Source organism: Penicillium brevicompactum, assembly GCF_028827555.1.
Source record: "Penicillium brevicompactum strain IBT 35665 chromosome Unknown utg000003l_segment0_segment0, whole genome shotgun sequence".
Classification (NCBI taxonomy): domain Eukaryota; kingdom Fungi; phylum Ascomycota; class Eurotiomycetes; order Eurotiales; family Aspergillaceae; genus Penicillium; species Penicillium brevicompactum.
The window spans coordinates 100,008-119,767 of record NW_026623206.1 but is presented as its reverse complement, the minus strand read 5'-3'; the positions used below and the strand labels follow the sequence as shown (position 1 = coordinate 119,767).

Below are 19,760 nucleotides of genomic sequence, written 5' to 3'. Positions count from 1 at the left end.
AAACTAAGGGGTCAAACTTTTACCAGGGCTGACGTTTTCACGTGCAATTATAGACAAATAATTCACAAAACTAAATCATAGCTACATTGACAGATGATGGCCTTGGAAAATTTTCATGCAGAGTGTTGTCTCGAGGGAGACTTTACGGCTTCGTTCTAGCATGTTGATCTGTGCAACCTGAGGTACATTGCATACATATTGAAATCATTCTGTAACTCATCAGACATCGAGTGTTCCAAGGTTCTGCCTGGGGCTTTGTCGCCTCCACAGTCGAGCACCTCTGCCCTTAATCGGCGCCTGATGTCATTCTATACAGCGCCTGAGAGATTCCGCACCCAAAGCTGCAGCATCATCGACCAGTACTGTTCCCCGAAAGTACAGCCGGTGGTAATTGAGTTGGTCTTCAAACACCGCTCTATACCTTTTATTGTTCAAAAGCCCCCCGGCCAAGATCAGAACGGAGTGTTCCGTCGGTTGGTATCCCAGAGATTTGGGATTTACCAATTTTTTCAGAGTATCACCGACTAGCTTGGCAATCTGTGCCCTGACAATGTCTGCTGCAGTCTGGCAATTCTTCATCAGACCGAGAACAGCTTCAGCAACGCCAGTGATGCGCCTTTTGGCGCTTTGTGTACACCCCCGAGCTAGTAGGTCGTTCAGGATATCCATGCCAGCAGTTGAGCTGAGGTCACAACCGAGCTTGGTAGATACAGCCATTGCTAGCTCGTCATTACTGCTTTTGACAAGCCCTAAGGCGAGACCCTCAATAATACTTAAGGTGTGTTGAATCGCTTTGAGGCCAATTGCATAACCACCTCCCTCATCTCCGAGAATGTGGCCCCATCCACCAGACCGAGCGACGCGAACGTGCTCTCGCTGGCTTGAGACCCACTTGTATCGCATGGCAATACTCCCTGTGCCTGCAATCACGATCAAGGCAGAGCATTGTTCATGACACAAGGGCACAGCTGCAGCCAGCAGGTCAACATCACTCGTCACTCGAACGTTCTCTGGATCAACGATTCCAAAAGCCTCTGCCAGCTTAGGTCTGAGCAAGCTCTGAAATCCAGCGCGGTCCAATCCCGCGAGTCCAACCCAAATAGAGCTAAAGCATGTCTTTAGATACTCTCGCCATGGCTCCGTTCGGTCTGCGCCAGTCATTGTTTGATCGGCGACTGCCGACTTGGTTGCCTCGAGTATCGTAGAAATCACGCCATCAATATCCCCAGAGCAGTCAGTTCTATGCCTCAGTTAGCATGGTAAATACTTCTGCGTTCAGAGTCCATGTCTCTCACAGATTGCAAGGTCCAGCAGAGCCTCGGTATATAGCCCCTGCGCTATCGATCACAGCAGCAGCGCATTTGGTGCCTCCTCCGTCAATACACAAGGAGAATTGCCGTGACGTAGCTGTTTCTCCCACAGTCTCCTTGTTCGGTCTATGGACGGCAGCTAGTGCCTTGGTCAAGAATCCACCGGCAGAGTGAAGATGTCCCTCGCAGACCTCGACTGATTCTTGTGATTCGGCGACCAATATAGCCAACTTGACATTGCGATTGCATCTGGCAAGAAGGGCGTCCAGTTCATCGTCTGACGCCGAACGGCACTGCACACTCAAACTCCGCAACATGTTACGCGATCGATGCCTGAGTTTCAAATTGGATGCCACCATGTCGACCATCTTCCCCGGGGACATGTTAGCGAGGTAAACCATGCGTTCTAGATTGTCAGAGAGCCTACCATATTCCCGTATGTTTTACCTATCCTGATCATGGTACCAGTGCTAAGCATATTCAGAACGAGCTTAGTCGCCGTGCCGGCTTTCAGTCTGGTGCTACCCGTCACCACTTCGGGTCCTGGCAATGGCGCAATCACGAAATCAGCATTCCCCGAAAGACTTATTGCCGATGGGCTGGTGCACACGACTCCAATCGTCACACACCCGAGATTTTTGGCAAAAGCAAGGCAACCAAGCACGTAGGGTGTCCGACCAGAGCTTGCAATTCCAATAATGCTGTCGAGTCCAGGTTTCAGATTCAACGCACGCATGGCATGTTCTCCAGCAAGCTCATCATCTTCGGCACCCTCCTGGGCCTGTCTGATTGCTTCGTCGCCACCGGCAATCAGCCCGATGAACTGGGAGCGAGGGGCTGCGAAAGTCGGAGGGATTTCCGATGCGTCCAGAATTCCGAGTCTAGCGAGTCCGATTGTGTTTGTTTCAGTTCCAGTTCGACTTTACTGAAGTTCAATGATTCTTTCACCTTCCACTAGTTCCAGCGCCTACATAGATGACTCGGCCACCTCGAGAGACGCGCGGCGTCAAAGCATCGATCGCTCCGGCGATTTCTGACAGACAAGGAACAACACTCTCTGGGACCTTCTGGTCGTTGGAATTAATCAGAGTGCACATCTCCAAGGTTGATATTTGGTCGATATGAACCGTTAGAGGGTTCAAACCCTCTGTTTGGAGGTTTGACAAATTTTCGTGACCCATGGTCGAGGAAGTGAGGTCTACGGAGTAGACAAGACAGTAGGCGAGATAGATGAATTACACACCCGTGACGAAATTTGCAGGGCGTTCCCAACATCGTGGAAGCGAAGGCCGTAAATGAGGCCGGATGTCGGCCCCTTCAGAGGGTTACGCGGTAGAGTTGCAGCGGGGAGCTCGGCTTAACTTCACAAGCGCATTGTGGAGGGCCCTCTAACGAGGGCTGCCCGCGTTTCCCCGCCAATTGTTCGACCAAATCTTGACTAAATCAGGATTGATATCCAAGCCCACAACCCCATTTCCCCATGTCTCCACTCTGAATGCTACTACGCGTATCCCGGTTCGCGTGCAACCTCATCCTGGGAAACGGCTGACAGGCCACCCGTTGGAGGCCTTGGGAGATCATCATATAAGAGGATGGTGTTCCACTCGCTTTTTTGTTGACTCCTTTCGCGTACAAAAATGTCGCGGATAATCGGGCAATCCTCTCAAGATAGGGAAGATGGGGACGACGGCCCCTCAAATAGATCGACAATCTACAAGATTTGGACCCATTGTTGGTTTCAGATCATATTGATCAGCTTCATTTGTTTCTGCTGTCCAGGAGTGAGCAATTCAGGTTCAAATGACAAACGAAATCAGACTATCTGACCTTCGAGTAGATGTACAATGCACTCCAAGGTCTGGGGGGCTCAGGTCAGGTAAATCAGGCCGTCGCAGCCAATGCCAATGTTGCCCTATTATCTGCCACTGCCGCCACTGCTCTTTTCGTGGTGGGTCCGATTTTTGATCGTGTTGGGCCAAGGGTGTGTATGTTGCTTGGGGGTTGGACGTATCCTTTGTACTCCGGCAGTCTGCTGTGCTTCAATGGTGAGTTTTTGAACTCAGATGCAACGCAGCCAAGCTGACTGGCTTCCAATGAACAGCCACAAACAATGAAGCCTTCGTAATTGCTTCTGGTGCAATCCTCGGTGTCGGAGCTTCGTTCTTGTGGGTGGCCCAAGGTGCGATCATGACAACCTATGTATCCGAGTCACACAAGGGACGTGCGATAGCAACATTTTGGGTCATTTTCAACCTCGGTGGCGGTGTGGGATCCCTCGCTAGTTTTGGTCTCAACTATCATTCGAAGACTGGCACCGTTTCAAACGGAACATACATTGCTCTGCTCATCATCATGGCAATTGGATGGTTGCTGGGGTTATTCATTTGTCCGCCCTCGTATGTTCAAAATGTACAATTGCAGAGGACGCCGGAAAACGAAAAGGGTTGGCGAACGATTATTTGCCAGTCTCTCAGAACGATCTTCGACTGGCAAGTTCTATGCATGCTGCCGCTTTTTTTCTCTGCCAATGTGTTCTATTCGTACCAACAGAATACTGTCAACGGGATGACATTCAACATCCGGACCCGTTCCCTCAACGGCGCACTGTACTGGATTGCACAGATGCTGGGTAGTTTCATGATGGGAATGATCCTCGACATTCCCCAGCTAACCCGCCCCATGCGAGCCCGCCTGGCTTGGGTATTCTTGCTTGTAATCGGAATGGGGACCTGGGGCGGAGGCTTTGCATTCCAAAAATGGTCCGATCACCGTCTGCAGCAAGGTCTCAAGCAAGATGTTGATTACACCGACGGACACATCTCGGTGGGACCGATGTTCCTGTACATTTTTTACGGTGCATACGACGCGTTCTGGCAGTCGTTCTGCTACTGGCTCCTGGGAGCTCAGTCAAACTCCCCTGCGGTGACTGCTGTGCTGGTGGGCGCGTACAAGACATTCCAGAGCGTAGGAAGCGCGATGGCGTGGCGTATCAATGCGTTGGGAAAGCCTCCTATGACGCAGCTTGCTATGGATTGGGGTCTTTGTATGGGCTCGCTGTGCATCGCCATTCCAACTGTGCTGGCAGTCACCTTGACAAGCGAAACCACCCCTAGACCTGACGAGAAAGAGCCATCCGTGGGAGAGAAGCTCGATTCAGAGGAGAACAGACTTCAATTGTCTCACAAGAATGAATGTTAATTTAATCGACCCGCCAAGTTTCAACAAGTTGGAGCTTGAGGCCAGGGGCGAGGGTTTGAAGTTGGAAGGATGTAGATTTCTGCTCGAGTCACCCGTGGACTGGACGGATATTCTACCTTTGTTGTCAGTAGCCAAGAAATGCAATGCATCCAGAATTCATATTCATGTGTAGGTGTAGACCAGTTCAGCAGCGACATGGCGGGTAGTCAGTTGGGATTGGGGTAATCGCTTAGCTGTCGCAAGCAGGCTGTGTGGATAGAGTTGAAAGCTTGGTGCAAGAAGTCAGATCTATATCAGGCGATTTTCATTCGTCGGTAGACCTTGGAGAATATATACATAGCATGTTCCGTCGGTATGTTTGCAAATGGTCATTCACGGGTGCTGGTCAAGGTGGCCTCGTGGGTCCCAACAGTCCTTCTTCCGCCTCTTCTTATTTGACGCACTTCTTGAGAATTGCAGTCTCCAACAAGAGCTTTGTGTACTGCCGGTGGGCCCAAGCCACCTTTTCATCCATGGGAGGAGCATCTGCTGTTCCAAGGCCTTGATAGAAACAGCTCTTCAGACTGAAGTCAACCACGCCCTGTTCCTTCTTGACCACAGCGGCGATCTCAAATAGGCCGTCGGAGGCTCGGACTTCGCGGATTCGGGGGAGTCACCGCAGCGCACGACAATCCGGTCATCGGTTTTTTCGACCACTTCGAAGTGGTCTGTTATGACGGTGCCCACTTCGTAAGTGCTGTTGAGGAGATCGGATCGATCCCACAGATCACTCGCAGTTTCAGGGCCTCGGTACTTTCGGTCTTGGAAGGCTCTCTGGGGAATGAATCCTAGAAAGAAGACGAAGCGAATCGATCAGAGGGAGTTTCTTGTATTGAGCACAGGGATTCAAAGCTTACCCAGACCACCCCAGACACCGGCGCAGAACGCCTCAACCAACTTGCCCTTCTCCTCAACCAGCGATGGCTGGATCTTGTCCAACGGCATTTGACGAACACACACATCATGGAGAGTCGGGTTGCGATTCGGGTTGAACTTGTTGAACAGGGCGGATTGGAAGATAGGATCCGAGGTGTCCATAGGTTGGAAGAGGTCATTGCGAGTGGCGCCCCAGAAAACCCCGACCGAGGCCACGCTGCCGGCGATGCTGGTTTTCACCAATTTACTGAAGATGCCCATGGTGGAGAATGAGGAAGAGTGAGGAACAGTAAACGGTGCATCGCGGAGGTCTCTGGGAGCTCCAAGCTCTGAAGTACCTCGGAGGCTTGGCATCGGCATCGGCAACTTCATTCCTCCACCTTTTCCACCCTACAGCACTTCGAAATATCCATTTGCCCCCTCCATCTTCCTTTCTTTCCTTGGGATTATGTAGAACCACTTGGGAGAGAGCTTTATTTAGGATTTTTACGCTTGTCACATGGCCCAGTCTGAACTTGCGATCAATTCGTCTCGGCAATTGAACGGATATTGATTCCCTCCCGATGCCTAACTATGTCGAGCTAACTCTGCCACAAACGACGGGGGCGCCTGGGAGCAAGCGACCATAAACATGAGTAGTTTGCCAAGCTCGCTCTCATTCCAGGGTCCCGGGGATCACTACGGAGTAGATCAATGTTCCCTTGAGATGCTCCCCACAAAAGTCGGCTTCTCCAGCCCCTCCTAGTAGCGATCCTCCGCTGACGCCATGCTCGGGAATTCCGGATCCTCCTAAAAATGCCCCCGGAAAACGAGGTGGATGCTATGCAATGTCAGTTATCGTTCTCCAGGATAGCACCGGGGGAAAGGTTGGAATGCATCTCACCTAAGCAAAACAACGATCATCGACGTGGAATACCCATGAAACCTTCTGCTGAGGGACTTCGATATGTGTGGCTGGCGTGAGAAAGAACAAAAGAATAAAGAGTGAAAAATCAAATCGATCCATGGCCCTGCTATCTGTACTAACCCTGTTGCTTTTGCTAATCAAGCAGACGAAAAAAAACAATCAGGAGTTTTAAAGCAGACAGCCAGCGACAGAGCAAAGATCCTGTGCCTCAAGCACAATGTTATGTTGTCCAGGGCCTGGTTGTTGGTCAAACAAAGCGGCGAAAGGAAGAACCAGAGGAGCACCGGCAGCGTGACTCCATGTCACCTCAATCTCTTGTGCTGCATATGCTTGCTGTGTTGCTGGGAGTTGTGGGACCAGGGGAGGCATAGGAGGGTTCTGCAGGCGTAGGGCATTGATGTCTTCTCTGCCAAGAGGGCGAGGGCCGTTCGGAGGAGCCAATTGCCACTTCTCAATGTGAAGTGTACTACCGGAGAAGATCAGGATCAGAACGATTCGCACATTGCCATTAGTGCTCGCAAACCACCACTTCGCATCTTCTCGTAGGCGAGACAGTGACTGGGGCACACCAGTCTCAATGATGAGGGTGGGACAAGACCAGGTCTGTGAAACAGGAGCCCAACGAGATGGTGGGAAAAAAGCTTCGTCTGGTTGCTTGCCATTGTGTGCTGTCGGTTCATGGGCAGTGTTGGCGCCCCACCTGATGTGTGTCGTAGCATTGAGCATTGCAGAAAGCTGGGAATCAATTGCTCCGACGAGTTGAGTGGTTGCAAGTATGTGGAAGTACGATGCAATCACCTTGACCAGGCCGATCACACCGTCCCATTGGAACCTGTAGTTCAGATTCTCGAGCGGGTGCTCGGCATCGGCGAGCCGCCGGATGAGGGCGGGGGAGAGGCCGACGACAATGATCCATTGATTGCCATCCATCGATTCCTGCAATTCCTGGAAAACCATGTCCACCGTGTTCTGGAATCGAGCAGGCGAAATGAAAGGGCTCACGACGTAACCCATCGGAAGCGTGTGATGGAGAGCATAAACAGACGCAGATGTCGACGGCATATCGAGTTGGGAGTGAAAGATGAAGGTTGGAACCGTGTGGAATCAACTTAAAAGGTGATGACGAGGTGAGTGAAGAGAAGGAAAGAAAGAAAGACGAAGCAAACCACACGAGGGAGCTTTTCTCTTGAGAAGCTGGAGGGCGAATTACACTAAGAGAACTTATCTTTTAGCAACCACTTCAAAAGCTTGAGTTACTCACAGTCTTCTCCCAGATTTAGAATATCGAGCTTACACAAGATGATCAGAACAGTTAAGATGATTTCACGCATTCAAACATTGTGTTGTTACATTCTACCGGCAATCTAGAATAACAGAATAACAATCAACGCAGTCAAGCCCATCTTATCAAAACGAGTGAACTTCAGAACGAATTCTGAAACCTTGAGCCAAATAACCGCTCCTTTAGCCCAGAAGGCCAGAGAGGAGACCACCGGTGGCAGTGGGAAGAGGGTGGCTCGAAGCAGGAGTAGAGGGAGTCCCACCAGAGGGAGGAGCTGCAGTGGAAGAAGGCGTGACAGCGGAAGAGATGGCACCAGAGGAAGACTTAGCCGAGGAGAAGGCGGCGCGGGTTGAAAGGGTGCTCGAAGGCGTAGGCAGACCAGTGGGTGTCAGGATAGGGATAGTCTGCTCAGCCCGCTTTTGTCCACCAGCAGAGGCAAGAACAGCGCCGACAGACTGGGCACCCGACAGAAGAGAAGGAATATCCGTGGGGATGGAGAGAGAGCCATCCCGCTTCTGTGCACCGCCCGAAGCCAATGCAGCGACCGCAGACTCCGCGTCAGAAACCAGCGAGGGCAAATCGGTGGGCAGAGACAGAGCGTCTCCTCGCTTCTGGGCACCGCCCGAAGCCAAAGCAGCTGCGGCGGACGAAGCATCGGACACCAGTGAGGGTAGATCGGTGGGAATAGAGAGTGCTTCACCCCGCTTGTGGGCGCCAGCGCCAGCAGATGCGAGGGCCGCGGCAGCCGACTGCGCGTCGGCTACCAGGGACGGAAGGTCCGTGGGGATGGAGAGGGCCTCCCCACGCTTTCCGGCACTTCCACTGGGTAGGGCCCCCCAGGAGAAGGGCACAGACTCCGAAGATGGGGCAGCAGAGGACGAAGACGCCCTGCCACTGGAAGTGAAGGGATTGGGCAAAGGGGGGTCGGTCGACAGATGAGCAGGAGTCGACACAGGGGACGAGCTCGACGCAATGCGGGTGCTGTTGGAGAACGGAGCACCCATGGCAGAGCCAGAGAGAGCGATAGCAAGGGCAGCAAAGGAAGTCTTCATCGTGAAAAGCGGTTTGGGTTTGAAGATGGAAACAGTTGGAATGATTGAATGAGCTGTCGATCAACGATGGCTCGAGAACGAAAGAAGTTTGAGTGATAAAGATTGTAAGACGAAAGCGATCTCAGATCTGCTGGATTGAAGTAATTCGACAGACTTGACATGGCTTTTTATATCTGATTTCGATGAGTAGCACACCATTATACCTTCGGGACTTTGCCATGACCAAGAACCGACCCATCGCCTATACCTCGCCTCTGCCTTGGTTGTCGATGGAGGATCATCAGGCCTTGTGACGGGCTTCTCGAAGCATTGTGAAACATCGACACCCCCTGATGAACTCAATTGACGGTTTCATGTCGATCTACTACCTCAATTGGCAAAGAGCCCTGGATGAGACCTTTGGTTCATGGAAAACGGACCGGCTTGAACCTTAGAATGGGGAACGTGGATTAGAAAGCTGATCATGGGTTGTACTCCATCGAGGGGTCTACAGATGTGTGCAATTTTGAGATTTTCGAGGAACCTTCCGAGTGGCGTGTAGATAGAATGCTGCATTGGGAATAACTCCTGCGGTAACCGGGGACCTTCTTGCCTTACGGCGAAAGTCCAGCCAGTCAGTCTGCGCGCCATCACAGCGGTGGGTAAGAAGGTTCTTCCAGAGATTTGCATTCCAGGGTCCAGTTAGACTCGAATGAGCAAGATGGTGCCGACGACGATCCTGCCGATCCCCGTTAATACGCCGGATTAGGCAATGGACCAACCTCGGTACGCCCCTTTGGAAACTTCTCCAAAGATTTGCGTCTGAGATAAGGTGAGATGATGTGATATCTTGGAAGCCACGAAAGCCCTGCAGCTTGGTTCTCCCCAGGTTGAGATAGCGGATTACAAGACTTCTTGGTACCATGCCTCGCCACTTCCAAGATTACCCCATAGTCTTCTATCTGCACACAATGGCCACAATTACGCAATCCTGTGATTATTGTATTGTAATATCCTAGCGATGTGCCCTCTAGATTCGCTGAAAGAAGTTGATTATATTGTTTGAGAAGGTGCGCCAGGATGCCATCGAGCGTTGGGCATTCTTAGGATCAAGGATTCAGGAATCGCTTCATTGGACCGAATGTTGAAGTCCAGGCTCCGAGGGATCTTCCCCAAATAAACAGAGGAATCGCAAACAGAACACTCGCTACCTGGATTGCGGCCATCTCGCCAAAGACAGCCGCGGGTCCTTGACGGTCAATCCAATCCGCACCGTAGAGCGAGACAAGCATGCCAATAGTGTTCCGAATGACGAATATGATCACCAGGGCCTCGCCAGTGACCTGATTGGCTGTTAATGAGCATGTTCCTGTAATGATCCAACAGTGTACGTACGGGTTTAAACAAGTCAAGAGAATAAGTGACGGCGACATTGCTGATCGCAGCGACGCCGAAGGCCTGCATAGCATTGCCGATAGCAGGGCCAATCCAGTGGGTCTTGCTGGCGACGCAAAACCCAAAAATGAGAATCCCCGCCGGTCCAATTACACCTGGTATGACGATGGCCGGCAGTCGATATTCGGGTCTGCGTACACCCCCGTGCCGAGCAGCATTGCGTGTGGAAATGATATCAATTAGTCGCCCGCCAAAATAAAATGCGAGTACAGAGCCGATGAAAGCTGCTAGCGACAACAGACCCAGATCGCCCAGCTCCCACCCGTATGGAGGCTTGGTGAAAGTTCGAGATGACATCAGCTGAACTACGATGTTCCTATTATTTTAATTAGTTGGTGCAATCAAAGTGCTCATTTGAATGCGGGAACAGACCATCCGACAGAGATTCCAATCGTCAAGGAGCACCATATTAAAGGTGGATAAGCAGCGTTGACGATGATATCCCGCAAAGGCTGTGAAAAAGAGGCGCGCGGATTATAGCCAGCCGTGACAGACATCCACTCCCACTGGGTTCGCTTTGTGGAAACTACAGGATCGATGAACTCGTGTTGACGGGTTGATGTTTCCCTGATGGTGAATATGGCAATGATGAACACCACTCCAACGGCAATGGCGAGAAAATAACACATCCACCTCCAGTCATGTTCTTGAACTAGATATGCATTAATCAACGGGCCCAGGAATAAACCCGCTGTCATAGCGAGATGAAAGAACATCATATAGTGCCCTCGATCTTGAGGTGCAACCATATCGGCCACCACAGCAGGCACAGTGGCATCGGCTGCCGCAGCAACAAAGCCAGAAAGAATCCTGGATGCAAGCAACTCCCTGTAGGTCGTGGCTTGGCTAGACCATATGTTCATCAGCGATAAACCAAGCATGGCAAGCAGGTATACTGGTCGTTTCCCGATGACGCGCATGAGTGGCACCCAGAATATGTTGCCCATCCCAAACAGAAAGACGTTGAAACAGACCAGTTCTCCAGCCTGTGTCTCGGTCACTTCAAATTCCTTGATTATGGGCTGTGTTGCGACAGTAAAATTGCTCGAGTTGATGTTGGCCAAGAAAGTGAAGGAGCAAATGGTGAGATAGGTACACTGCTTTGCCGTAGCCGGCCAGTTCTGATTGTTGCATTTTCAATTTTAGCATTGCAACCGGGATAAACATCTTGATCTTCTGTTTGGGGCTCACCTGTGGGTGGTTAGGATTTCCATTGTCCGACTCCTTGGGATCATCAGGGCCCAAGGAGCCATCCTCGCCATGCGGCATTGTCTCCAAGTGACTCGAACTGGTTTGCGACTCTTTGACTTCTGTCATTCTGCGTAACGGTTGTGATATGGTGGGAAAGTGCAACTGAGGGAATTTGTGATTATTGACCCCAGAGGACTCCGTAGTCCAAGCCTAGTCTCAAATACCTCCGATCTTCCCCACAACTCAAGTATGGGGAAGCGCATGAAGAAAGGATTGAGTCGGCATTTCCGATGTGCGCAAATCAAAAGTGGGCCCCAGCTGATGGGGAGAGTGGAAGTTCCGAGTTGAACCCGACCGTTGTCTGAAAGATAGGAAGCTGATGAAGGACTTTCAAGGTTGATGAAGAAGGGACACAATTCTCAATTTAATTTTTCAGTAATAAAGTGAATTGAAGGTGGAAGCTTGGAAGCTCATGGAGAATGGCCCAGCTTGATGTTAAAAGTGTGGCCCTGAAGGGAGTTGGAAAAGGCGGAGTGTATCCATTCTGCCACTCAGTTCCGCACTTGGTGTTTCTTGCCTGGATGCCTCGCCGAGTCAGGCTTCAGCTACGGATGATTGAGGAGTTGCAAGGTTGTATTCGGGTATATTCCAAAGCTCAGGCGAAAAATTGTGGAATTCAATACCTAGGTATCATGCAGCCTAAGGATGGATGACCAGCTTGAATAGATGGGATAGGTGCCCACGCGTGTGCATCTATAGGAATTCACAAATATGCATTGACTTTCGAGATATATTTCCAACCCTGGAATGTCACTCTGAAGGCATGTTCAGATATGCTCATGCCCACCTGGGTAGTTCCAAAGCTTCCAAGGTTTTAACCAACAGAATAATAATCATAATAGTAAAAAAGACACCAAGAAAGATCTCTGTGACATGAGAATGACAGCACTGGAGTTGACGTAGGCAAATATTGGGAAGATAGCCTCGGGCTAGACGAAGAGACTCTCCAAAAGTCGAAATACACCGCGAGGAATCATTCTTATCATGGTAAAAGTGACTTTATCTAGGTGTGTCTAGATGGATGCTCTTGGTCAAACTAGGTCAAGACCTTCAACGACACATTGGTTCGTGAGGATCTGACAGGTACTTGGATATAGCGAATACCCTAGCAACCGGTTCCCCCAGCGCGACGTGATTGAATGTAACCGGCCAATTGCATCGAGATCCGGTAGACGCCTGATTGGGGATTATGGACCAGGCGTTAAGAAAACAGCCCAAATACGAGATCTCAGTATATGATATCAAGAACATGATATCCCCAGGTAAAAGCGCGGTGGGAAACTGAGAGCACATCCCATCTACTCGAGAGGCCGAGAGAGAGAGAAAAGCGAGAAAAGGCGAAGTCATTCGAGCTGCAAACTGTGTGAAGAAGGGACCCTCCGATTGAGATCACAAAATGTGCAATTCTGGAGTCCCTCTTGGTCCCTTAACATGCCACCTACAAGTTCCCTCCATCTCAACTTCGCAGCACTATTGTATCAATGAAGCCCCCCGACGAGGATGTGGACCCATCGACAAGAGATCAACATCGCGCCAGAAATGCTCTCCGTGTCGTTGACCAAATAACCCAATCTCAAAGGCAGAAAGTCATGGCTAAAATCATAATACCTGCCAAATGTCGCTCCGTCGACACCAAACGCCTTGTGCGTGTACTGGAGTTGAGCCATGCCCGTGGAATGACCACGTTGACCCAAGCCAAGCATATTGCTCTGGACGCATACCATGCCATGTCGCCCATCGACCAAGCTTCTTTCAATGTCCGCGAGGGACCAGACCTTCAACGTTGTCTCAACCTCCTCATCGATTCCTCGGACAGTGCCCATGCAGAAGTGGTCTATACCCGTGACCTTCTGTACCGCACTCGCAACGCATGGTGGCGTGAAGCCAACTACCTGGCCGCCAAACGACTTCTGCCTAACCGCAACGTTCGGGCGGAGCCCTTGATTCAGCGTCGAATTGCACATCATGATCGTCTGGTACATGGATGGGATCGGGATCGCCGCCGCAAGGAACTGGACACACTGACTGCCTTTCAGGCCATGTCATCCAACAACCAGCGCTTGTTCCGGGAATGGTACGGGGACTTGTTGATGCTGCTTCACCTAGAGGTATGAAAAATTTGATCTTGAGAAGACCACCCATGTATACGGAGCAGGAGTATGAGAGATTGATCACCTGTAGACCAATATCCTATGATACACCCACATTGCAGCCGCCTCCTGTGACAGAGGACAAAATCATTCAAAATGACCAGACATAATAGCCTCGTAAGGTATAGAATGACGATTTAGGTGACCGAAGGCAATTTAAGGCAACAAAGCCACCTCGTACGGAGACTTCACAACAAGCCAGGAGACATGACGGAGGTGGGTGGATCGCGAAAGCCGGTTTCCCGCCCGCCGCGTCAGCACAGCCACATCGAATTCTCCATCTTCAAGATCTTGGCTTCTCGAACTTCGAGTCTCTGACGATTTCTTGAGCCATCTACGATTCTATCATGACCCCTATCACCAGTTTGAATGGCTGATCGGCAATGCCCTTCGATTCTCGTCGTTTTCAACGCCTTCAGGGCCATCCAGCATGTTCGATGGGGGATTCGGGGCATGGCTCCGTAGGTCATGCTCAATCTGCTAATTTGGTCGGAAATGAAGCTAATGATAATCTATAGCTCTTCTTGCTCGGCTTCGTTCGCCCCGACAGCCTCGGGGCTGGCGCCCTGTTGCCCTCCGACCGCCCTACCTCGGTGCCCTCATATGTCTGATGTTGACAATATTATTGTGTCTGGAAGGACTGCGACAGTATAGTGACCGTAAGGGAGGTCTCGCTTTCTTTCGATACACCGACGAGGTCTCCTCCGTTCAATCCTTTGCCTACAACTATCTGCCCATCATTGTGTCCCTTGTCCTGGTCGTTATATGGACTGTCACCGATTACGATGTCCTCCGCCTGGAACCATACTTCCAATTATCCCGACCTGAGGGAGCCCCTGCGACCGTGCTGTTCATCAACTACAACTTTGGTCAGACTATCTTGACTCCCATCAACGCCGCTCGGCGCCGCCACTGGGTGGTTCTCTGGGTTTCGTTCGTGACGCTCTCGATTCGAATGATTCTCCCCGCTTTACAAAGCACGGTGTTCGAACTGCGGGAGGTGACTGTGATCGATCATGAAAGCATGAAAAGCTGGCCGCACTTGGTGAATCTAGCCACCCAAGAGAGCTGGATGTCTACCCAGGCCAATACCATGGTCGACTCGGTGCTCTCCTCGAACGATCAATTGCAGCGCACTCGATCATCTAAATACGCCGTTGCGCCCGTAGAAATCCCTGGCACTCGTCGAGACGAAAGCACGATGTGGACCCTTGATCAGACTCTGTACTGGGCTGAGCTCTCATGCCAGAATGTTCTCGTTGGGGACAAACTGACAGTCGCCATTGACGACCCCCAGGCGACATACCCAACAATCTCGTGGAATGCGAGTGGCATCGATTTGGGCGCCAGCTATGGAGGCGCTGACACATGTACATTGGATTTCCACTACCAGAGTGTGTTTTTCTCTGCCACTGATTATCTCCAAGTCCGCTATTGGGAGCCAGTTATCAGCAATGCAGCTAAAGAGGCGTATCCGAATCGAACTCAAGCCTTCACAGCCTCTGGCTGTGATCCGTACGACTTATATGGCATGATCATTGGGGTAAATGCTACAACTCAGAATTCCACCTCCAATTACTCTGTTTCGGGGGTGGCTTTCGCTTGTGACATCACATACCATCAAGCAGAAGCACGAGTATCGATGCACTCCAATAGCTCCATCACATCCATTGATGTTAATCGGGCCACAACCAGAAATCTCACGGCAGCTGAGTTCAACATCGAGCATTTCCAGGCCCTTTTGTCTCAGCGCGCTCCCTATACCAGCGACATGCTGTTCATACGTGAGAACGCCACCACGGGCGCTCGTACAATCACAGAGTTGCCGGTCATCAGTCAGGAACTGGGAGATCTGCAGCCCGTTTTGGTACTTGACACGTCGACTATCATGACCGAAGTTGAATTTGTGTCCAAGATTGGAAGAGATGTGAAACAAACGTTTGTTTTAACTATGGGCCGCCTATTTGACCCCGAGACCGCACCAACGATCATTGCGGCGGCTCGACTATCGAAGCAGGTCGCCATCGCGGTGGTTGACTTTGCCGCTCTGTGGTCTGAATTCATTCTCATCTTGGCGACCTTGACTGCTTTATACCTCCTTTATATGTATCATTCGCGTGAATTGTTCCTCAAAAGTGACCCAGGCTCGATTGGCGCCATGTGCAGCATTACAGCAGATGTCTTTCACCCTTCCAACATCCTCGCCGAGCCAGTGGCAGAATTCCACCAATTTTCCACTCGTCAGCTACGCCGCATATTCAAAAACGCTCGGTGCTTTTGGCGACCCGGTCCATCTGGGAGCCGATTAGAGATTCTTGCTGAGGATGGTCTGTATCACCGACCCTTTGAAGCCCTGTGGCTTTTTTGTTCCAGGGAATCAGACTGACGTCTTTTTAGGCTCACCCGTACAGCTTGGGGAAAACCTTCAAACCCATGTCGACCCTATGCCTCATTTTCTGGTGATACCTTTCTTTTTGGTGGAATTTCTAGCCTTGGCTGGAGTAATCATTCTCATGGGCCTGGTAGTCGCATCTCTGCTACGCGACGGCCGATTTCGCCATTTGACTCAGTCCGACTCGAGCGCATTCCAGGTCGTTCTGTCCTTCTTACCATCCATCATCGCATCTTCCGTTGGATCTTTGTGCACATCTATCCACCGCAATCTAAGCGTTCTTGAGCCCTGGGTTCACCTACAAAGGGGGAACGCCTCGGCACGGGCCTCATTGTCCTTGAATTATTCATCGCAAAGTCCTTTTGCCATTTTCATCAAGGCGGTTCGTGACCGCCATCTCCTGCTGGGTCTGGTATCCATAGCCTGCGTCGTAAATATGGCCTTGACTGTTGTCGCCGGTGGACTCTTCACTCAACAGTTGACAACCACGACACTGGACACAAACGACTTGACTATGAATTACAGTCAGTCTACTTTCTGGCAGACCGATTTTGCAGCGGAATTCACCGAGTATGATTTAATCCAGACCAGTATAACCAGTGGTGTACCTATGCTCTCATGGACCAGTCCAAATCAGTCCTTCATTCCCGTGCATGTGAACAATCGCAGCCCAGATGTGACATATGGCGCATCGACACTTGGGGTGGGCACAGAACTCAACTGCCAAGCACTCTCAACAAGTGACCTAGTGCAAAATAACACAAATGGACACCAGTTCTGGCGGTACGGTCTGTTCGCCAACTCCTCGATGGAATGTATCGCGCGCATGCCACCCCTGAAGAGCAAGGACGAAGGAATTGCGTTATCTATTCATTTCCTCTCCCCGGATGATTTGGACGAGTCGGACGTCTGTCAAACCTCGACAGTCCTTGTTGTTGGTCGGTGGGACTACAAGGCAGATACCCCGATGACCAATGACAACACCATAGCGTTGCACTGCGAGCCTCAGGTCCAATTGCAAGAGTATTCTGTGACGTTCGACCAGAAAGGACAAATTGATTGGCATGAGCCAGTGGCCAATACTGCCATCCACCAAGGAACGATGTACGACAATGCCACTGTCAGCCTTGGTCAGTTCAACAAAGTCTTTGCAGCAATCCCAAGCAGCTATGTTGGAAATACTACTATGCAAAATGGCACTTACAACATATCCTCGTATGATTGGGCAGGCTTCCTGGTCGCCCGCCTTTATCAGCGCCAGGACCCGAATTTTGATTCCTTGGACTCAGACCTTCTGACTGACATGACGCAGACTGTATACCAGTGGGTATACAGTACTTATTTCTCCCTTTGGCGTGATATATACCTCGAGCCGCTTGCTCAACCGATCAAGGCTACAAATGGCACAGTTACCCGTAGTACTTGGCACATGGCCCCATCTGCCCCATCCCTCGCCATCGCTTTGAGCATCATTGCCTTCGATACTATCGTTGTCCTCTTGGTATTCGGCACTCGCCGTGGGCGCTTCCGGGGACCTAGAATGCCGCGCTCGATCGGCGCGATCATCCCTTGGATCTCCCACAGCCAGATGCTCCATGACTTTGCCGATACCCACACTTGGAGCAGTTCCAAACGACGTGCCCACATTTCAGCATTGAATAAACGTTACGGGTTTCGTATGTTCATGGGCGCGGACAATCGCTGGAGATTCGCCGTTGACCAGGAACCGGAGCACGCCAAACCCCCCCGAGCCTGCGGACGTCAGCTCGGAGGTGGATGTTGACAAAACAACCACCATTCAGCTACAAGAGATTGCAACCCCGCAGTCTCCAAGTTCATCCTGATAAATTTGCGTTACGACTTATGACCTTTTACGTGATTCTTTTGTCATTCAGTCGTTTTTCCCCCATGTTTTTTATATATTCAGATGACGGCGTTTGTGGACCCCATTTCGGGAGCAACTTGACATAGACAGGGGAGAAAGGCAAGCTGGCACTTGCTTGGGTTATTTTCATTTTCTTTTTAAATCAAAGTACTACATGGACCCGGAGGCATCTTGTGATTAAGACTGAGGCTTCTAGCAAATTCAACAAGTCTTGAATTGCAGCATGGCTGCCAAGGCTAGGGCTTTACTTTGCCCAACTGAACGTCCTGGAAACCTTGGAACCTCAGGCTTTATGGACAAGAAGAAGGGCCTTCTATACTCTGCTTGATGTACCAGAATACCCGTGGACATATGTAGCGACCTTAGAAAGTTCCCAGGTGGTAAGCGCATGTTTCAATTCTCGGTCAATCCCAGATGGATTCAAACCGACACTCGGACAGAGTGGACTAGGTGATATCTTGTGAGGTTGAGATCCATGGATGACTCCTGATTGGAGGATCTCGTGGCCATTCCTACCATGTCTGATAATTCCAAGGTTTGCGTTGATCGTCGAATCATATTAGAACCTGGGAACTCCCATTACTGTCCTAGTGCTTCCAACCCCGAAGAGTTTAGAGGGCAGCTCTTAGTCGGCCATCAATTGCCCGCAAAATCAGGTAGAGAGTTTGCAGGAATGGGGCCTGGATCCCAAGATCGCGGGCTTTGCGAGCAGGATACCCCAAAATCACATCGATTTCCATCGGTCGCCCATTCTTACAATCGGTTTGCATACTGCTTCCGATGCCGGGCATGGAGTTGATTTTGTCCATCAGTTGTCCAATCAACTCGTCCTGCAGAGGTACACCGCAACCACGCGCAATATGGATGACCTCCTGCATCAGCTGTCGAGTAAATGGTGTTGCATCTTCAGATGAATGCAGCCAAGTCTGTGTATCCACCATGGTGATGGCAGTCAAAGAGTTCCAAGCCACATTCCAGACAACCTTTTCCCATCTCTGGATTTGCATATTGTCGAGAACTTGGAATCGCGTTCTGCCATTGTGGAGTAGATCAACAAATGTATCGAGTCTCTGCTGTTCGACGTCTCCGGCAATTATTGAGTTGTGGAACAGACCGATCTGCATGTCCTCGGACTTGGTGTGCCTCACCACGCCAGGGCTGGTCTGCGTTGCCCCAACCCAAGTCTAATTGCAATCAGATCTACGCCGCCACGATCCAAGCAGGGACGACTTACCACACAAGTCAAGATGGTGTTTCCGGGAAATTCCTTTCGGAAAGGTTCTTCATTGCCCACTCCATTTTGAATGATGACGATGGTGGTGTCCTTTCGCACGACTGGCCGTAAGTGTGTCGCAACCTCCTCCTGGTCCAGAGCCTTGTGGGCACACACGATATAATCCACTGGAGGGATTTCGGTGATAGATCGGATCACTGTCAAAATCAGCGAGTGAAACATTGCCTCATGTGTGGTGCATACCGCGATGTGGGTGGAAGGTATGCTGGCCGTGATTCTCGCTGTGTATGGAAATTCCCTCCCTTCGTGAGCTTTCGACACTGCAGTTACTTGTCAAGTACTCACATTTGTGCTGACCGCATCGTAATTTGAACGTGCGACGACAGTTAGTCGGACCCGGTTGGAGCGGCTTAAGATGAAGGCATAGAAGGAGCCAATGCTGCACAGCGACCGTTTAGAAAAGGTATTCCGACACGTCTGGGAACTCTACTTACGCTCCTAGTCCATAGAGTAACACCTCAATCTTATCGGACATTTTGTGCGAGAGAGATGTGACGGTTTGGCGTTTTGTGTCGATGTTTCCCCCGCATCTTCGGAGGAAGACCGACTCTTAAGACCGACGTGGGGGTTCTCCGATGACGCGCAGTATTTTAAAAGTGTTTCAAGTACGGAGTATTTTCAATATCCACGGAACTTCGGGTATTCCAATATCTTGCGTGGGGGCCTAGGTGTTGACTGCGTCCATAATCC

At 50.8% G+C, this 19,760-nt stretch overlaps 8 protein-coding genes across 8 annotated transcripts; 2 read left to right on the top strand and 6 right to left on the bottom strand.

The window, feature by feature from the left end:
- Window positions 1-303: 303 nt before the first annotated feature.
- Window positions 304-2,491, bottom strand: N7506_003928 (putative glucokinase regulator family protein; the record flags this gene model as incomplete). The annotated part of the gene is made up of 4 exons (XM_056953223.1): window positions 304-1,240; window positions 1,296-1,716; window positions 1,776-2,191; window positions 2,259-2,491. The coding sequence occupies 4 exons, from the start codon at window positions 2,489-2,491 to the stop codon at window positions 304-306; spliced, it is 2,007 nt and encodes a 668-aa protein (XP_056812112.1).
- A 456-nt stretch (window positions 2,492-2,947) lies between these two features.
- N7506_003927 (putative MFS transporter) lies at window positions 2,948-4,508 on the top strand (the record flags this gene model as incomplete). The annotated part of the gene is made up of 3 exons (XM_056953222.1): window positions 2,948-3,091; window positions 3,148-3,355; window positions 3,412-4,508. 3 exons carry the CDS (start codon window positions 2,948-2,950, stop codon window positions 4,506-4,508), a joined length of 1,449 nt encoding a protein of 482 aa, XP_056812111.1.
- A 430-nt stretch (window positions 4,509-4,938) lies between these two features.
- Window positions 4,939-5,684, bottom strand: N7506_003926 (uncharacterized protein; the record flags this gene model as incomplete). The annotated part of the gene is made up of 3 exons (XM_056953221.1): window positions 4,939-5,115; window positions 5,175-5,335; window positions 5,405-5,684. 3 exons carry the CDS (start codon window positions 5,682-5,684, stop codon window positions 4,939-4,941), a joined length of 618 nt encoding a protein of 205 aa, XP_056812110.1.
- An 814-nt stretch (window positions 5,685-6,498) lies between these two features.
- N7506_003925 (uncharacterized protein) lies at window positions 6,499-7,392 on the bottom strand (the record flags this gene model as incomplete). The annotated part of the gene is made up of 1 exon (XM_056953220.1): window positions 6,499-7,392. The coding sequence occupies one exon, from the start codon at window positions 7,390-7,392 to the stop codon at window positions 6,499-6,501; it is 894 nt and encodes a 297-aa protein (XP_056812109.1).
- A 402-nt stretch (window positions 7,393-7,794) lies between these two features.
- Window positions 7,795-8,664, bottom strand: N7506_003924 (uncharacterized protein; the record flags this gene model as incomplete). Its single annotated transcript, XM_056953219.1, has 1 exon — window positions 7,795-8,664. The coding sequence occupies one exon, from the start codon at window positions 8,662-8,664 to the stop codon at window positions 7,795-7,797; it is 870 nt and encodes a 289-aa protein (XP_056812108.1).
- A 1,088-nt stretch (window positions 8,665-9,752) lies between these two features.
- On the bottom strand, window positions 9,753-11,415 carry N7506_003923 (major facilitator superfamily domain-containing protein; the record flags this gene model as incomplete). Its single annotated transcript, XM_056953218.1, has 4 exons — window positions 9,753-9,986; window positions 10,039-10,414; window positions 10,471-11,219; window positions 11,290-11,415. 4 exons carry the CDS (start codon window positions 11,413-11,415, stop codon window positions 9,753-9,755), a joined length of 1,485 nt encoding a protein of 494 aa, XP_056812107.1.
- A 1,415-nt stretch (window positions 11,416-12,830) lies between these two features.
- On the top strand, window positions 12,831-17,674 carry N7506_003922 (DUF3433 domain-containing protein; the record flags this gene model as incomplete). Its single annotated transcript, XM_056953217.1, has 4 exons — window positions 12,831-13,457; window positions 13,864-13,960; window positions 14,018-15,826; window positions 15,897-17,674. 4 exons carry the CDS (start codon window positions 12,831-12,833, stop codon window positions 17,672-17,674), a joined length of 4,311 nt encoding a protein of 1,436 aa, XP_056812106.1.
- A 713-nt stretch (window positions 17,675-18,387) lies between these two features.
- Window positions 18,388-19,545, bottom strand: N7506_003921 (ketopantoate reductase family protein; the record flags this gene model as incomplete). Its single annotated transcript, XM_056953216.1, has 5 exons — window positions 18,388-18,960; window positions 19,011-19,207; window positions 19,254-19,308; window positions 19,356-19,449; window positions 19,505-19,545. The coding sequence occupies 5 exons, from the start codon at window positions 19,543-19,545 to the stop codon at window positions 18,388-18,390; spliced, it is 960 nt and encodes a 319-aa protein (XP_056812105.1).
- Between the last annotated feature and the right edge of the window lie 215 nt (window positions 19,546-19,760).